This window comes from Mustela lutreola, chromosome 1 (genome assembly GCF_030435805.1).
Source record: "Mustela lutreola isolate mMusLut2 chromosome 1, mMusLut2.pri, whole genome shotgun sequence".
NCBI lineage: Eukaryota > Metazoa > Chordata > Mammalia > Carnivora > Mustelidae > Mustela > Mustela lutreola.
In genome coordinates, this window is record NC_081290.1 from 100,520,190 (window position 1) to 100,537,287 (window position 17,098).

General features: G+C 37.5%; 1 protein-coding gene across 1 annotated transcript in view; it reads left to right on the forward strand.

Moving 5' to 3' along the window:
• The window catches only part of COL25A1 (collagen type XXV alpha 1 chain), a 473,496-nt gene that overhangs the window by 369,899 nt on the left and 86,499 nt on the right, over positions 1–17,098 (forward strand). Inside the window, exon 12 of the mRNA XM_059171218.1 lies at positions 909–953. Within this exon, the coding sequence (XP_059027201.1) occupies positions 909–953 (45 nt within the window). The remainder of the gene's footprint in view (positions 1–908; positions 954–17,098) is intronic.

The following is a 17,098-nucleotide window of genomic DNA, read 5'->3' on the forward strand; positions in this document are numbered from 1 at the left end:
GAAATTTTATTTCATACATAAACTAAGAAAAATCTGTTTTCTAGGCTAGACAAAGAATAAACACATTTTATTTAAAAATGGTTTCTCCGGAGCCTGAAAGGGGAAATGACATCACTATTTGAAAATATTTGTTAATGTTTTTATATTCAGGTAAATGTCATAGATTTTCTCAGGTGATTATTAGCTTTCTTATTCTCAGTTCACCCCACCTACGTCCAACTATTCATTATCACCCCAGTGTGCGTGTGCCCATGTGTACACACACACACGCACACACTTACTTAATATTTGATGTGCTGTTTTTTATTCCTAGTCAGTATTTAACATTTGTAACACCTTTTCCAGTTGTTGGAAGACATATTCACACTCTCCTGGCTTAAATGTACTCCCTGAAAGTCCAGGGGAAAATGCTCCAAATACAGCAAATTTGAGTTTATAGCCTAAGTGCTTTTTTTTGACTAATTTTTTGTGGAACAAGTGGTTGTTACTTTAATTACCTTTTGTTTTATGGCATTTAAACTCTTGAAATGCAACAGTTACTGCTACTGCTAGGCTTTCCCAGATGGAACTAAGCCTGTTTATTTCTTAAAAGCACCAAAATTTAGAGCCATGTGGTCTTCTGAGAGTTGTGGATCCCACTTTATGATGTAAATTTCTTTAAAATCATATTAGGTTTAAGTGGATATTTAAAAACATGGTTAAATTCAATTCCATGGTTTCTGAGAATGCTTGATAAATCTGCTTACATTACTATATATCTGAATTCCGTGGATATGTATCTGAAACCTTAACCTTTTGCGCTTGTTTTAGCAAGGTAAGGTTATGACTCACATAATTAATACAATACAAATATAAAGTTGAAATATTTTATGATTTCGTCTGCTTAATTTAATCCTGTGTTTTCTTAGGGTTCTGTTGGAGAACCTGGAATTCCAGGGGTGAATGGTCAAAAGGTAAGTTCTATAGACTATTTCTGATCATTTAAAGGGTTAAAATTACAAAATCATTCTAGTTAGTAATGTTAGTAAAAAGTTTACATACTTATAAAAACACTACGTATACTTTTGAAATGTAGGGAAATTATGGTGCAAAAGATCCAAATATTTTAATTTTTAATGATGCATAAAATAGAAACTCTTAGAAAATTTTCCATTTTCTTTTGATAAGTTTTATAGGAATACAACTATATCTTTCTTATACATAGAATAGGAAAAATGTTGTGTTTAACACTAATTGTGATAAACAAAATACACTCCAGTTTATTCTTGGCATGGCAAAAGTAACATGTGTTACTTCTCTCATTAACAAAAGTTATTCTTACAGAGGGAACCTATTGGAATATTCTGAACCTAGGAGTAAGCTCTTTTTACTGTTAATTTCTTAACATTTAATTTCTTGCCAAGCTTTAGTAGTACACTTTTATTGTACTGTTAATAATGAAGGGGGAATAAAATAAGAAACCCCCACAACTCTACACAGACGTATCTATGTGTGTGGTTACATCTACTCCTGCAACATATTTACTGGTTGGACAAAGCATCTAGTATCTTCCCACAGGTAAGGCTGCTTTTCTGTGCTCCCCAACAGTGCTGACTGGCTTTTCAATCTGGAACCTCACAGAGACCAGGAATATCACAGGGGCAGCTAACAAAGCCCGTCTACAAGGAGCCAGGGACTGGCTGAGCTAGGGACTTCCCGTGTCTCCCACAGGATTTTTGGACTCCCATCAGCTTGCATTCAACAGAAAATTTTAAATCCATGCACTCTGGATAAAATTCTGAAATCTTAAGCAGCCCAATATTGACATACAGAGTAGACCTGCTAGGGACTTTTCCATTTTGTCCATCTTTTCTTCTCCAATAAGATGATAATTAACAATCACTATTTAAAACCTACAGAGGGGCTAGCAAAAAGCATGAGTCTGCCACTTACAGGACACATGAATTTTGGCAAAGTCCTTGAACTCTCTGGCCTCGGTCTCTTCGTTTGTAAATGGAAGGCAGTAACAGTTTCCACCTGTTAGGGTCGATGTGAAGATTAAATGCCTTTATGACAGGGGGATTTTACAATGAAACTTTAGTTTCATTTTATTTTGGTGAAATTCTGGAAATGTGATCAATCTGTATCTTAAACAAGGCTCTGTGCTTCCACAATTACTCAATTCGCAGTAAAACTGATGTCCTCAACCAAGGCTTATGGTATCCGTTAGTCCACAAACCAAATACTCCTCAGGAGTAAACTGCCCAAGTCACTGCTCAGTTTACCACTTAATAAAATGCGTATCTGTTTGCTTCACAGATCCTGGTAAAGGTCAAAGCTTAACTTTCTATAAGAGCATTGTAGATCATGGAGGGATACATAAAAATTTGGAATTATACTCATTCTAAGATTGATTTTGAAGTTAGGTAAGTCAAGATAATATTTTTGAAAGGACAGATATGGATATAAGAGAAATGTTTTTAACACTGGTGAAGAACAAAGCTTATACCCTTAAGGTTAATGTTTTGCTTTTTCTTCTTTGCTTCTTTTTTTTTCAGCTTTGGGACAATCATGAAAATTTATAGAAACCTTTAACCTAAAACAAAACAACCTTAAAACTGTCACATACATGTTTATGAAGACTACATATTCTTTATTTTTGCAAAGGAAATATGCAATTTCCTTAGCAAGAGAAAGGAATGTGACATTTTCTTGTCCTAGTCACCAAGGTTAAATTATATTTCAAGGAAATAGTTAATATTTGCAGTTTTATGTCTTGTTATACATCTTTGTGGCATCTTAAAGTGTTTTCTATAAGACCTAGGGAAGCTAAATAATTTCACACTTTTATGAAGGTATTAGCAAAACGTAGTTTACGATTGATTTTCCTACTCCATAGAATTTAACCTAAAACTTTGTGGATGAAATTTCTGTTAATACTAGTCATTATCTAACATTTGTAATATTTGCTATATTATCTTTAGGAAAATAAAGTGCAAAACCATGAGTCCTTCACTGAAACTGCAAGTCATTTAGACAGTAAAAACAAAGCTGGAAAAAGAGTAATAATTCTATGATTCAGTATATGAAATATGTTTTGGATGTCTACAATTTGCTTTTCTAAGACAAGAGCTTACAGTGACATAATTTTTTTAAAGCACCTAAATGTCCTCAAACTGTCTTGAGAAAACTTTTTTCCCACATTACAATTTCACTTTCAAAGAAGTATTTTTGTGGCTTAGAAAATATTTTTCAGATAATGGTTAGGGGAAAATATGATTTTCTAGCCATCAGAAACACAACAGAATAACAACTAGAAAATAGAAAGATTTTTCTCTTTTAAAATATGAAAGAAAAATATTTTTTTTAAATGTATTTTATTTGTTTTCCATCCATTCAGACTGACAAAATTGGTGATTGGTTTTGGCCAATAAACTTGGTAGTGACTTTTTTTTTCCCACTATTTTCCTTCAAATGTGGGTCACCTTAACTGCTAATCTGAATATTTTTTATTTTGTAATGGTCTTCCAGTTCTTCCGATTGTATTAGGAGAGGACTTACATAAGCAGTACCATGGCAGTGAACCCCAATCTAGCTCTTTCTGGCATCACAGTCTACAAAGGGCTCCTGAGCCTCTTTTGTGAAATGTGGAAGGCAGTGTGGTATGGAGGGGAAATGTGTGGACTCTATAGTCAGAGACAGAATGAATGGGTCAGATCCCAGTTCTCATTTGGGCAAGTTAAATGTTTCTAAGGCTCAGGTGTAAATAGAAATACAGACCTTGCAGTATTAACCAGATAATGTCTCTAAAGTGAAGGCAATGTTACAGATGCTCAATACATGTTACTGTCTGTGGGAATAGTATCACACTGGAGGAGTTTCAGCAAATGAGCCCCAGGTTTACCCTTAAGCAGGGAGGAGAAGCCAGTTAAATCATGATAGGAAGAACACAAACATGCAAAATTACACAGGAAGGTAAAATGTTTCTCTGTCCCTTGGCTCTTTCCCCACTCACCCACCCTAGAGCGCTGCCCTGGGGTCAGGATGCTAAGTTTCCTTCCATCTCATGGGCAGCCTTTGGAAGACCCTTTTCACATTTCCTTTGTGAAATGAGACCAGGGGTTGCACTTATTTATTTCTAAGTCTCTAAGAGATAGAGTCAGCTGTGTCTCATTTTCGAGTCAACCGGCTTCTAGCATTCTCAGTTCCCATTTCTGAAAGCTCTTGTTTCCATAATTTCCAATTTGTTGTCAGCAGCCAAAGCAATTAGGGTGGGATTTTATGCTAAGTCTTACCTATATGTATGAAAAGTTGTCCTCTTCTTCCCTAGCTAATCGTATTGAACACAAACTATTGTAATTCTCAGCAATAGATCTTGTTAGTTTAAAGGTGTAATTAGCATTTTGTTTGTGTCCCATTATTCATGATCCCTCTCTGTCTTTCTGTCTCTCTCTCTCACACACCCACATGCATACATGAAGAGATACATACATATTATACATATATACTTACATATATTTACGTGTATATCTAAATATTTGACCATTAAACCCTACATCTCAGATATACTGGAAAAGTGGAAGCTTTTAAAAATAACTTTGTGGTAGAATCGTCTTTTAAACCATCTTTTAAACTATCTTTTAAACGTTAGTTCCTTTGACAAAATTAATTGCTGTCTCTAATTTTTGATAACCAGGTAATGGGTATTAAGGGGGGCATGTGTTGTGATGAGCACTGGGTGTTGTACACTACTAATGAATCTTTGAACACTACATCAAAAACTAATGATGTACCATATGCTGGCTAACTGAATATAACAAAAAAATTTTTTTTGCTTATATGTGTGTATCAGAACTTTCAAAATCTCAACTTTTATTAGTGATATTAGAACCCTACATTTTTCTTCTCTCCACATTTTCACATTAATTAGCACCCTAAAAATGAATCATCATAATGACAGTTTACTGGGCAAATAGCACTGAAGAAGAGATCTGGGGACAGAGACAGGGTACATTAAAAGTCTAATTGGTGCACTTAACAGCCTTGTCTGTTTGTTACCATGAAAATAATAATAAATATTTTCAGGATTAAGAACCAATTATTTTGTCTCGGCAAGCTAGAGTATTTCTGAGGCTCCAGAGTCATAGGGATTATTTCCAAAGCAAAAGACAAATATCAGAAGATCTTATTCATGGATTTTCCTGAAATTTATTATTTTTAAACTTCAATATATAATATAAATAAAAAATGATGCTAGCATTATCATCTTCTAATAAAAAATGATTAGTGTATCATCTACGAGTCTAGCCCAGATAGCTATGTGATTTTTAAGGAACATTAAATTTTAATTAGCTTATAGTTATGGTATTTAGAATTCCTTTTCATCTCCTATCTGTAGATCTCATGGTCTTCACTGACATTAATCCTCACAGCATACTTCTAATGGCATTTTTATTGTAAGTGTATTTAGAGAACAGATAAATTGAAGCTCTCAGACTTCCAAAGGTCAAGCTGTTTATTCAAGTCTGTTCAGTGCACTGTTCGATAAACTCAATATTTTTTATTCTTGATTCACTTACTGTAACAACTAAATACCCTCTTTTCTTTGGCTTCCTTGGCTCTGAATCAAATTCCTGAAGGATTTGAATATGGTATAGTTCTGTTGTTTTCTGGTTGGTTAGTTTAGAAGTTTCCTATAGCAGAACTTATTCAGTGGTCCTTTTATCCAGTATAGTTGTGACTTTCTGACTTTAGACTTTAAGGAAAGATACTCAGAGTAAATGAAGTGATTGATTTCTGATTCCAGATTAATTAATAGTTCAGGGAAAGTATCTTACAGCAATTCAATCATTTTGCAGGTTAAAGTTGAGACGAATTATTTTTATGAATTTTTCTCTCTTCTGAAGTTAGCAGTTATGTACATTAGAATTCTCAGAATACAGGACTTTTTTTCTCTAGTAACTATAATAATAGGACGTGTTCTTTCTTCTAAAAGAGACATCATCATTTTCCTATTACAGAACATTTCATGTAGTCAAATCACTTTTTCCTTAAGTGTGATTCATACATTCTCTGGCATTTTTGCATACATGCTTACTCTTAAAGAGGCTTTTCACTCAATTTTACTTGTTAAGTGGGACAAACAATATTTCTATTCTGCATGTAATTAATTTTACGTTCCTTTAGAGAGGAATGAGAAGTTGGTTACAAGAGGTAGTTTAATGTTGGCTTGAAATAAATGAAGTACAGTAAAGATTTTTTTAAACCACTTTCCCCCTGACTTCATTTAGGCATATTACTATAGAATTTGATAATAGTTATCATTCTACAAAATTCTGTCATTCTACTAAAATAACGGGAGAGGGAAGAATGAAAAGTTGGGGAAAGGGATTCCTGGGGGAAGGGTGTGAGAGAAGGCAAGCTGCTCACAGACCGTCCCAAAACAAACAAAGCAAATGGGTTTGATTTATGAGATCATCAAGTCCCCTTATTTTCCATTTTAATTGAAAGAACACCATATTTTCCAGAAGGGATTACAAAAATACTGATTTACTACATCTGATTCAATTGTGTATGTAATCTGGGAAAGCTTTTTAAAAAAACCTCCCATAAATGTGTCCACTGATTGACTTGTTGATTTTTTTCAGTCATCCATACAGCCCTTACTACTGGGTACCAGGCACCATCTCTCCCGGTCCTCATGGAATTTCCAGCATAACTGGGGATGGGGACATTAAATGAACAGTTATACCAAAAGCCTGTTATGTCACAATTCTGTTAAGGACTGTGGCAGAGAGTCTGGTGCCCAGAGCCAAGTAATGCCAAGTGATGCTTCTCTGAATAGACAGGTGACTTAGGTGAGACCCAACAGGTGGCCAGCATTTGGCGAAGGGAGAGAAACTACCCCTATGGTGCACTACTTACAAATTAAATTACAGACAAGCTTGCTCTCAGAATTTGGTTTCCAAAATACCATATTACCAATCATAATGGGGCTTCTGTATTCATCATGGTCTACCTTTTCTCCAAGCTTATGACCCACCCCCCACCCCCGCTCCTGCTGTCTCTCTCTGAAATAAATAAATAAACATATAAAAGTACATAAATAAATAAAAGGCATTGCAATGAAATAACTTACTGTGACAATCCTAACAGTTTAGCACCTACCCAATTCCGTTCATTTGTTATGAGACCACACTGCCAAGAGATCGTGACCATTTTCCAACTGCGAAACAGTATCAGTATCAGAAGGGTTAATTTGTGAGAAATTGAATTACTTTCAGGATTCTCTTCTCTGTCTTCTCTGCCCATTGCAGAGAACAGAAAAGCGCGGTGTATGTATTCAGAATTTTTTTTTTAAGATTTTATTTATTTATCAGACAGAGATCACAAGTAGGCAGAGAGGCAGGCAGAGAGAGAGGGGAAAGCAGGCTCCCTGCTGAGCAGAGAGCCCGATGTGGGGCTCGATCCCAGGACCCTGGAATCATGACCTTAGCCGAAGGCAGAGGCTTTAACCCACTGAGCCACCCAGGCGCCCCCTATTCAGCATTTAGTATCAGGTATTGTCCTTAGTGTGGTGTGCATATTAGTTCACTTATTCCTCACGGCAATCCCAGGAAGGAGGAACTGGCATCTCCACTATATTAACGAGCAACTGGGAGGACAAATATTTTACCCAGAGTTACCGAGGTGCTTGTATTAGAGTTCAGCTTCAAAGCCAGGTAGTTTGTTCTCACTGTGCATGACTCTGCTCCCACCATTAAGAATGAGGATCTTAGGGGGTGCCTGGGTGGCTCAGTGGGTTAAGCCACTGCCTTCAGCTCAGTTCATGATCTCAGAGTCCTGGGTTAAGCGCCGCATTGGACTCTCTGCTCAGCAGGGAGCCTGCTTCCTCCTCTCTCTGTTCCTGCCTCTCTGCCTACTTGTTATCTCTCTCTCTCTCTCTGTCAAATAAATAAATAAATAAATAAAATCTTAAAAAAAAAAAAAAAGAATGAGGATCTTAGGGTGACTGGGTGGCTCAGTTAGTTGAGTGACTGCCTTCAGCTCAGGTCATGATTCTGGAGTCTCAGCATAGAGTCCCGTATTGGGCTCCCTGCTCAGCAGGGGTCTGCTTCTCCCTCTGACCTTCCCCCCTCATGCTTGCTCTCTCTCTCTCTCTCAAATAAATAAATAAAATCTTTTTTAAAAAATGAAACTAACTGAAGCCTTTATTAAAAAAAAAAAAAAGGGTGCCTGGGTGGCTAAGTGGGTTAAGCCACTGCCTTTGGCTCAGGTCATGATCTCAGGGTCCTGGGATTGAGTCCCGCATCGGGCTCTCTGCAGGGTCCTGGGATTGAGTCCCGCATCGGGCTCTCTGCCCAGCAGGGAGCCTGCTTCCTCCTCTCTCTCTCTGCCTGCCTCTCTGCCTACTTGTGATCTCTGTCTGTCAAATAAATAAATAAAATCTTTAAAAAAAAAAAAAAAAGAATGAGGATATTAAATTCAGAATAACCTAGTTTTGCTTTTCAGTATTTGTAGGACCTTGGGCAAGGTATTTATCTTCTCTGAGCCTTAGTGTCTCCATTCATCAAATGAAGATTAAAATATTTATCTGAATGTTTAATCAGGAAAAATAAAGTAACAGATGTAACTTTATTAAAATGTTAAATATTTTTACAATATTAAATAAGAACCGACTATGTTCCTTTCTGTACTAGGGGCATTAATAACTCCATGACTCAGAAGCCTCCTGGGTGTATAAGCAAATGTTAGTAAGAACTATTATTTCTTTCTACTACTCTTCACTGATCTTTAGAATTTTTCCAGCTGGATATAACCACCTAACATTTCTATTAATAATTAGGCACATTCTCTTCCCAAGAGAAAAAAAATAATTCATCATTCAAAGTGCACATAGATTTATCATTAAGGACTATGCTTTAGGAAAGAAGAAATTAGCTGGGCTTTAAAACTTAAAAAAGTCAATATATTATCAAGGGCGTGTCATGTTGCAAGTCCTAGAACACTTAACACTTTGATTATAGTTTCCTAAAACATGTCTTTGTTCTCAGTCTTCTCTCCCCCATAAGCATGTACATGGTGAACAATTTTTGTATACATACAGAAAACACAGTTCTCTATGACACCATGCTCTCTGGTTGGTTTTTGCTCCTTTTGGTACCTTTCATAAATTACTTACAAAGGTGATACTGGATAGCATTTCCCTTAGACTCAGGCAAGCAGTGCTTCTCATGATGCCTCCTCTGTCCCTCCTATGGTATAACCCTCCCCACAGAGTGAGGGCCAAGGAGGCATGACTACTCAAAGCCTAGTTTCCCCATTTCTTGATCACATCGTAGGTCCACGACCCAAGAATTTCTGCCTCACGTGTCCTGATTCTGCTTCTAGTGCTTGTATTGGCCTCTTCTTCAGGTCCATAGTCCCGTGAACAACCCCACAGCTGGTGTAGGCACCCCTAAACCTGTTGGTAACCTTGGAACCGCTCTGGGTGGGGAGCTGTGGGCAAAGCTTGCAGGCTGTGAGGTTCACACGCAGCCTCCAAGGCCCTTCCTGGTGAAGAAGAGGATGAGGGTTGGGAAGAGGAAGAGAGGATATTAGCACTATGGGGTGGAATGTGGCGTCATCCATGTGGACTTCTACACAGACCTTCAAAGATTAGGGGTGTACTCAAGGCACATAATTCTCATTAATGTAAATTTTGCCCAAATTAATGCAATTTAGCTATTTCCTGTGACCACTAAATTCTTAGCTATCTTTTTGTATTTGAATTTCTTTGTTCAAATTATATTTTGTACATTTCTGTTACATTTCTTAGCAGAACAAAAACTGAAATAAGCAGTCATAATTCGCAGGCGTATTTCTGAGAGAGTCCATGCCATAATATTATTGATAAAACTGCTATGTTTACTTATTTTACATTTTTAAACATTTGTACTTTAAAAAAATGAATAATGAAGGTTTGATTACTAGATTCAGTTTAGTTATTACTTTAATCAGTTTAAGACCCATTTCAGTAGATTATCTGAAACAGAATGTTTTTATTAGGCTCCTGGCTGATAGACCTATCAACTTTCTACTCATTAGCATTCGTATTACCGGTATGGACAGAGATTCTAATTTTAGGGAGGGATTTTGCTGATTAGATAAACAAGACAGAGCCTTCTACAGAACGCCAGATTTCTCTGACATAGAACCAAACCCAACTGCCCAGGTTTTCTGGTTTTTCTTTCGCCAAATTACAAAGACTCCTCTGCCTGTAGGCAAGGAGGTAGAAAAGAATTGGAGACTGGGCACGCAAGCAGAAGCCTTTTAGAAACTACTAAATTGCTTTACGTAAGAGAGAGTAAAGCTGAATGCCCAGGGTGGTGTAGGAGAGACGGGAGGAGAGAGAAAGTCAGGGTGGAAGCCAGCAAGTGAGGAAAGCTGCCTGCTCTGTGATGTGAGACCGTCCCAGGAACACCATATCCTGAATTCACAAAAGGCCTGGGAAGAGTGGGGTTTTGGAGGCAATTGGTGAAGAGAACTGACTGACCCATCTGAACTGGTCTGGGACAAAACCACGATGAACCCCAGCAGAAGGGTCTGGGGAGCCCTGGACTCGATACTTCCTTCACCTGTGAAATTGGGCTCTGAGCCGAGTATAATCAGTGTCTGAGGAATAAGGAAATCACCAGGTGACATCTTGAGTCCAGCAACAGCAACAAATAATAATAATAATAATAATATTATATAGGTATCGTGAGTTGAATGAAATTTTCTAAGTTCCTACTTAAAATAATAATAAAACTACATCTTAGTCCTTTAGAGTGAAGAGAAGGCAAGCATTTAATCTACTCACACACTTCAGAGAAGGAAAACTGAGCCCCATAGAAACTTGAGCGATTTGCTCTATGTCACAAGACCAGAGGTGGAAAACCTGAGATTAGACTGGAGGCTTCCTGAAGCCACTTTCCTCTTTCATGCTCAAGTTAAACAGGAAAGAAGCATAATAAAAGTGAATGAGGTTTCTTTTAGACATGAGTTGCTCAAATAGAAGGCACACAAGATGGGGAATTGGAAGGCCTGGGCTCTGATCTTACATCTGCTCTTTGTAGGTATTTCCCTCTGGAACGTTATTCTCTGAATGTGCTTCTTTGTCTGTTAAGAATAACTGGCTTGGGTCCTTTCACCTAAAATAATTCACTATTCTGTGAGTGCTTCTTCTTAGGGAAGAGCAGATGTTAGGGTGAGTTCGTCAGGTAAATGACGGTATGTGTATGCTCTGAAAGGGTCTTGTGGGAACTTTAGATGACACAATAATTAATATACCCAGCACTGCCCCACCTCCTGCTTGCCACCCACCCCCCGAGGCAGTTGGGGTGCAGGAAAGAGCAGATGGAAGGATATAGGGAAATACGTAGAAGGCCCCAGTTTCTGTACCTACAGACACAACTAGAGCAGGCTTTAGTGCTCTCAGCCATCCTTCCCTGAGAGTTCCGGTGGGGCTCAGGGGAGTGAGCCCCTTGGAAGCCATGAAAGTTCTGCTCATTCAAGGCATCTTGCCCCTCGTGGGACTCCTCCGCCCATCGTACTCTGCCCTTCACTTACCTTGAGCTTATCCTCTGTTCCTCAGCTCGAATGTTCCACACTGACCTATGTGACTTGTAGGTATCACTACTGGCTTAATACCTCTCCCATCTTTTTCCTGATTCCCCTTCTCTTTTCCCACCAAGGGCTGGCGTGCTGTAGTTGAGATGAACCATCTCTTACCAACACCCATACAGGTTTTTCAGTTTCCCAGAAGAGAAGTCTTGCACTGTCTGTCTCTCACCAGGCCTATAAGAGCTTTATATCTTCATGTGGTCTTAATGTTTAGGCTTCTCCTGTATTCATTCATTTCTCCATCATATATGTAACTGAACAATTATTTTGTGTAAGATATAGTTTCTAGGCAATGTGGAATGAGGAGGGATCAAAATAGACAGAACACATATTCTCGTGTGGTGAGAGGGTAGAGGTGGGAAATAAGGTCACCAGATAATATACAGGATGCCAAATTAAACTTCTGTCCCATTCAATTTTTAAGATATATGTAACTTTAAAATAGTGTTGTATATTTGAAATTAAAATGTAAGTAGTTGTTCTGTATCTTGATTTCTCAAATCTGGCATTCCTAGTAGGAGAGACAGATTTGAAACCAAAAAAAGCATACGTTACGTGGCAGTTAGTGCAATAGAGAAAATTAAGTAAGATAGTGGGCAAAGGAGGTAGTGAGGTATCCAGTCAACCCCTGTAGTAAGGGGACATTTGAGGCAAGGCTGAGAGGTGTGCAAAAAGACAAATGACTTTTTTCAAAACATTAATAGCACTTATAGGACGGGGCTAAGATTTGATTTTGTTTTATTGTGTTATACAATGCTACATTCCTATAAATTTCAAAATACGTAGGTCTTTTTGTGCATTTTGTGTTCATATTCATTTGCCATCAGGAAACCAGAGTAGAAAACTAAACTATACATGTAAACTGGAAAGAATAAATAGGAATGGAGAGCAGAAACCCCATTTTCTTGACTTTTTCCCAAACATTTGTTCCCAGAAGTCCCTGTTGGGTGCCTCGCTCAGTGCTTCCAATGAATCTTCCTCTACCAGGTGTTACTTACCCAACTGCTTCTAAAGCCGCCGAGGTCCCCAAGTCTCATGAAAGGACACACACTCCCCACTATGGCTGCCTGCAGAAGGCATCTAAAAGCCAGTCCTGCTTACCCTGCAAGTCACTGAGATCTGGCAGGAGAAAAAGTACACTCAGTGTTTCATTTAGGTGTCAGTGACCATTAGTCTTTATTTTATTACGTGAGTGTACCAACCCCCAACTCCAGAGGCAGGAGAGCAACCTTAAGACTAATACCATGTTCACAGCGTAGAGAATATAGTCAGTGATGTTAAAACAACACATAGTGACAGGTGGTAGCTACGCTCGTGCTAACCATAGAGTAATGTATAGGGAAGTGGAATCACTATGCTGTCCATCTGAAACTAATGTGACATTGGGTGTCAATTATACTCAAGTAAAAAATTTGAAAAATAAAAATAAATAAACCTAAGGAAGAGTTGAAAAGCCCAAGGTGGGGTGGGAGGGAGACCAACACTGTATTCTGCTCAATATCACTCTTTCCATCCACTGATGGTTCATCTTCCTTGTAGCTAATTCCCTCTTCTGTTTGGATGAGTTCTTTTTGAAAATGCAACCCTTAAACAAAATCGGTTTTGACAAGTGAATGTAAATTATATGATGCTAAATTTTTAAGCTCCAACTCATTGTAAATTCGCATTGTCAGAATAGAAAACAGTTGCCCTCAGGCAAGTGATATTACCTCTCAAGGACCTATTTCCCTTTGGCAGTCAATTTCGTAAGACAACCACACTCCTTCCTCTCTTTCAGCATTCTTTCAGGTTGCCCCAGATTAGCGTTAGTGGTACCTGAAACCATTGTAAAAATCTTGAGTGATGTCTTATATTAGAGTTGGAAAGAGCTAAAGAGTGTTTGGTTTGAGGGAGGGAAGGAAGGAAAAAAGAAAAGAAAATAGCAAGACCGTTTCCTAAAAGCCAGTCTAACTTATTTTTAGCTTAAATACGCACATCATCGTTTGTGAGTAATAGGGAATGCTTTAGAATTTAAACTATTAGAGAGAAAACCTTATCAATCTAAATCTTAAGTTAGCTGTTGTTTTTCATTATTACTATCTTTGGAATATCCTTCAGTACTTGTGAAATGCAATCAGAAATTGATGGACAGATTCTATAACAAATAGGAAACTAACTCTCTACACATTAGAAACCTGTCATTTTTTTGTTTATACTTTTCTAATTTTTTTCATATGTATATTTTAATACATTATGTAGTAATGTAATATTGTCACTTTATTTGAAGGGGACTCATAGTATTTTACACTCATACACCAGAAAATATCAATACACTACATGACATATGGTTCATTCTTCTTCATTCATTCCTTTTGATTTGTGTCTCTTTATTTCATGAAATACAAGAAAACTTCATTCAAAGCAAAAAATTCTCTGACCTTAATTAGATGTCCTTTTAAGTTATTTTTGTACGTATTGTTTTTTTCTGGCTCAAAAGTCAGCTCTTTGGTCACAGGTGCCTGTCATACATATTTCATCTTTATATCCCACGAAACATGCAGTCTAGAGTAGAACAGGTAGAAAATTCTCACTAAATGTTAGTTGAATGAATTGATGCCTTCCAGAATCCCACATCTTGGACTTGGAGCTCAGAGTTACACAGCATTTCATCCTTAACATTCCTTTCCCACACCTTTCCTGATTCCTTCCCACAACTAAGGTTGGATAGTAGCAGAATGCTCCATAGCCTCCTAATCTAAGTTTGAATATATTCTTCTTCTTCTTTTTTAAGATTTTATTTATTTATTTGACAGAGATCACGAGTAGGCAGAGAGGCAGGCAGAGAGAGAGGGGGAAGCAGGCTCCTGCTGAGCAGAGAGCCCAATGTGGGGCTCGATTCCAGGACCCTAAGATCATGACCTAAGCTGAAGGCAGAGGCTTTAACCCACTGAGCCACCCAGGTGCCCCTGAGTATATTCTTCTTGATAAAACTTATTAGAAAGGTAAAATGCTGTGAGTCAATTTCTCATATTTCTTTTTATCTTCCTTTGTTTCATTCAAGAAACAGCTTTATTCACTTTTAGCTTTAAAATTTTGTGAGATACCTATTGAAATGATAAACACAAATATACAAAAATGTAACCTTACAAGTGATAAATGTAAAACTGGGCAACAGTAAACTCTCATTTGTGCTTAGTAATATTACCCCCAAATAATTAAAATTGTGATATCCAATGCCGATGAAGTTGTGAAAAAGTAACCCAGAGTGGGGACCTATTGAAGCAGATAAAACTTGAATCCTTTGGAAGAAAATTTAGAAATATTTACAGAGGTGGGTGTTTTAGTTTATCTTTAATAGCAGAGACTGGCAACAACCAAGTGTTCAAGTGTTTGGGACAGACTAAACATATGATCATACCGGACTTTGATAGATGATAAACTATTCACAAGACAATCATGAATACCATGTGAAAACAAATACTAGGTATTAGTATCAAATATCAATAGTATCAAATAATAAGAAATCAGAATGTCAAACTATGTAATAAGCTTGCAATTGCTTGAAAACATGTAAGTATAAATTAAAAAACTAGAAGGAAACAGGACAAAAAGAAAACTATTATTAAAGGGTGATAGAATCCTAGGTGCATTTTTTGTTTTGTATTATGTTAAAAGATTATTTTAACAGTATATAAAAATTTTAAAACGGGATCACGTTTTAGTCCCTCGGTGTTCATATATTAAGGAGGATGTTAACCAGATACCTAAATAACGTCTCTCTTCCTTGCTTCAAAATCTCAGCATGTACTTTGTTCAGTTCCAGGGGCTTAACTATTTTTTATTATTATTCTGGCTACCATGGTTATTCTTTGAAAGTCTAAACAAAGTACATATTGTTTCCTGGCAGCATCTCTTGTTTGCATTAAACCATGAGTTATGATATTAGTGCATCCTGTTGTGGATTCTTTGAAGAAAGCAGACCTGATAGCTCTTCTGTTGCTGAGTAAATGACAGTCCTTTTTTGGGATATATTATATTTCTGAGTTCTTACTCTTTGTGATGTGCAAGTGGCCAATCAAAAATTTCCTATAATGGCCATTGCTCTTCTGTCAGCATTTTTGTCATTTATCCACGGAAAGTGCAAGAGTTACAATTATAGTGTAACTTTATTTACAAAGCAGAATTTCTTCCAGGAAATTAATATAATCCAGTATAGTAGTAAAATATTTTTTGCTTTTGTGGAAGGGTAACATAAGCTTCCTATTCTTAGTTTACCTGGATTTATATAAAGATATAAATCATCTTTATATAAGCTGTAACTAATTCAGGTTTCTATACATTCTGAAAGGTCACTTTTTTTTCTTTTAAAAATTTTATTTACTCACTTGACAGACAGAGATCACAAGTAGGCAGAGAGGCAGGCAGAGAGAGAGGGGGAAGCAGGCTTCCCGCTGGGCAGAGAGCCTGATGGGGCTCCATCCTAGGACCCTGGGATCATGACCCGAACCGTAGGCAGAGGTCTCCCACTGAGCCACCCAGGCGCCCCGAAAGGTCATGTATAAGTGAGGAGTATAAACCAAAGGATAATGAGGATGTAAATACTCCCATGTATTCTCTCCCAGTATTTAGATGCTTTCATTCATTCTGGAATGCATCGTACTGTTAAGAGCACAACCTCTTAAGTTAGATCATGAGAGTTCAAATCTTGGCTAGAGTTGTGTAAGTCTAGAAAAGTTGCTGAAGCCCTCTGTGCCTTAATTTCTTCATCTGTTAAATAGAGATAAAGGTAGTACTTACCTCATAGAAATTGGTGAGAATTAAATGAATTGATGAATGTAAAGTTCCTGGCATTTAAAAATGGTAGTTATCATTATTAATGTGCATTTTTTTAAGCTGAGAGTACAAATATTGAAGTGCAATCTCTGCCCTGTAGGGGACTTAGAAAACGTGCTTAAAAATCAACTAAGTTGGGCGCCTGGGTGGCTCAGTCGTTAAGTGTCTGTCTTTGGCTAAGGTGGTGATCTCAAGGTTTTGGGATTGAGCTCTGCATTGGGCTCCCTGCTCAACAGGAAGCCGGCTTCTCCCTCTGCCCCTCCCCCTGCTTGTGTTCTGTCTCTCTCTCTGCGTCTCTGTCAAATAAATAAATAAAATCTTTAAAAAAAAAATCAACTAAGTTTGCTGCGAACCTAAAACTGCTCTAAAATAAAGTTTGGGTTTTTTTTAAATCAACTAATAACTTTACTACCCTCACTGGAAAGAAGAAAGCTGTCTCATCATTGGTGCACACTGTAAAGGGCTTTGGGAAAGTTCTTAAATGAAATGGAATTCTATTTGATATGACTTGGAGCCACATGGGAGAATCAAGAGTCACAATATCTTATCCTTGCTGCTGGGCACTTCATGACTTCTCATTTTTGGAAAACAACTGCTGGTTCAGAGCCTAGGAAAACTGTTACACAGTCTCTTCTTTCTGAGATGAGAAATTTTTCTGACCTAG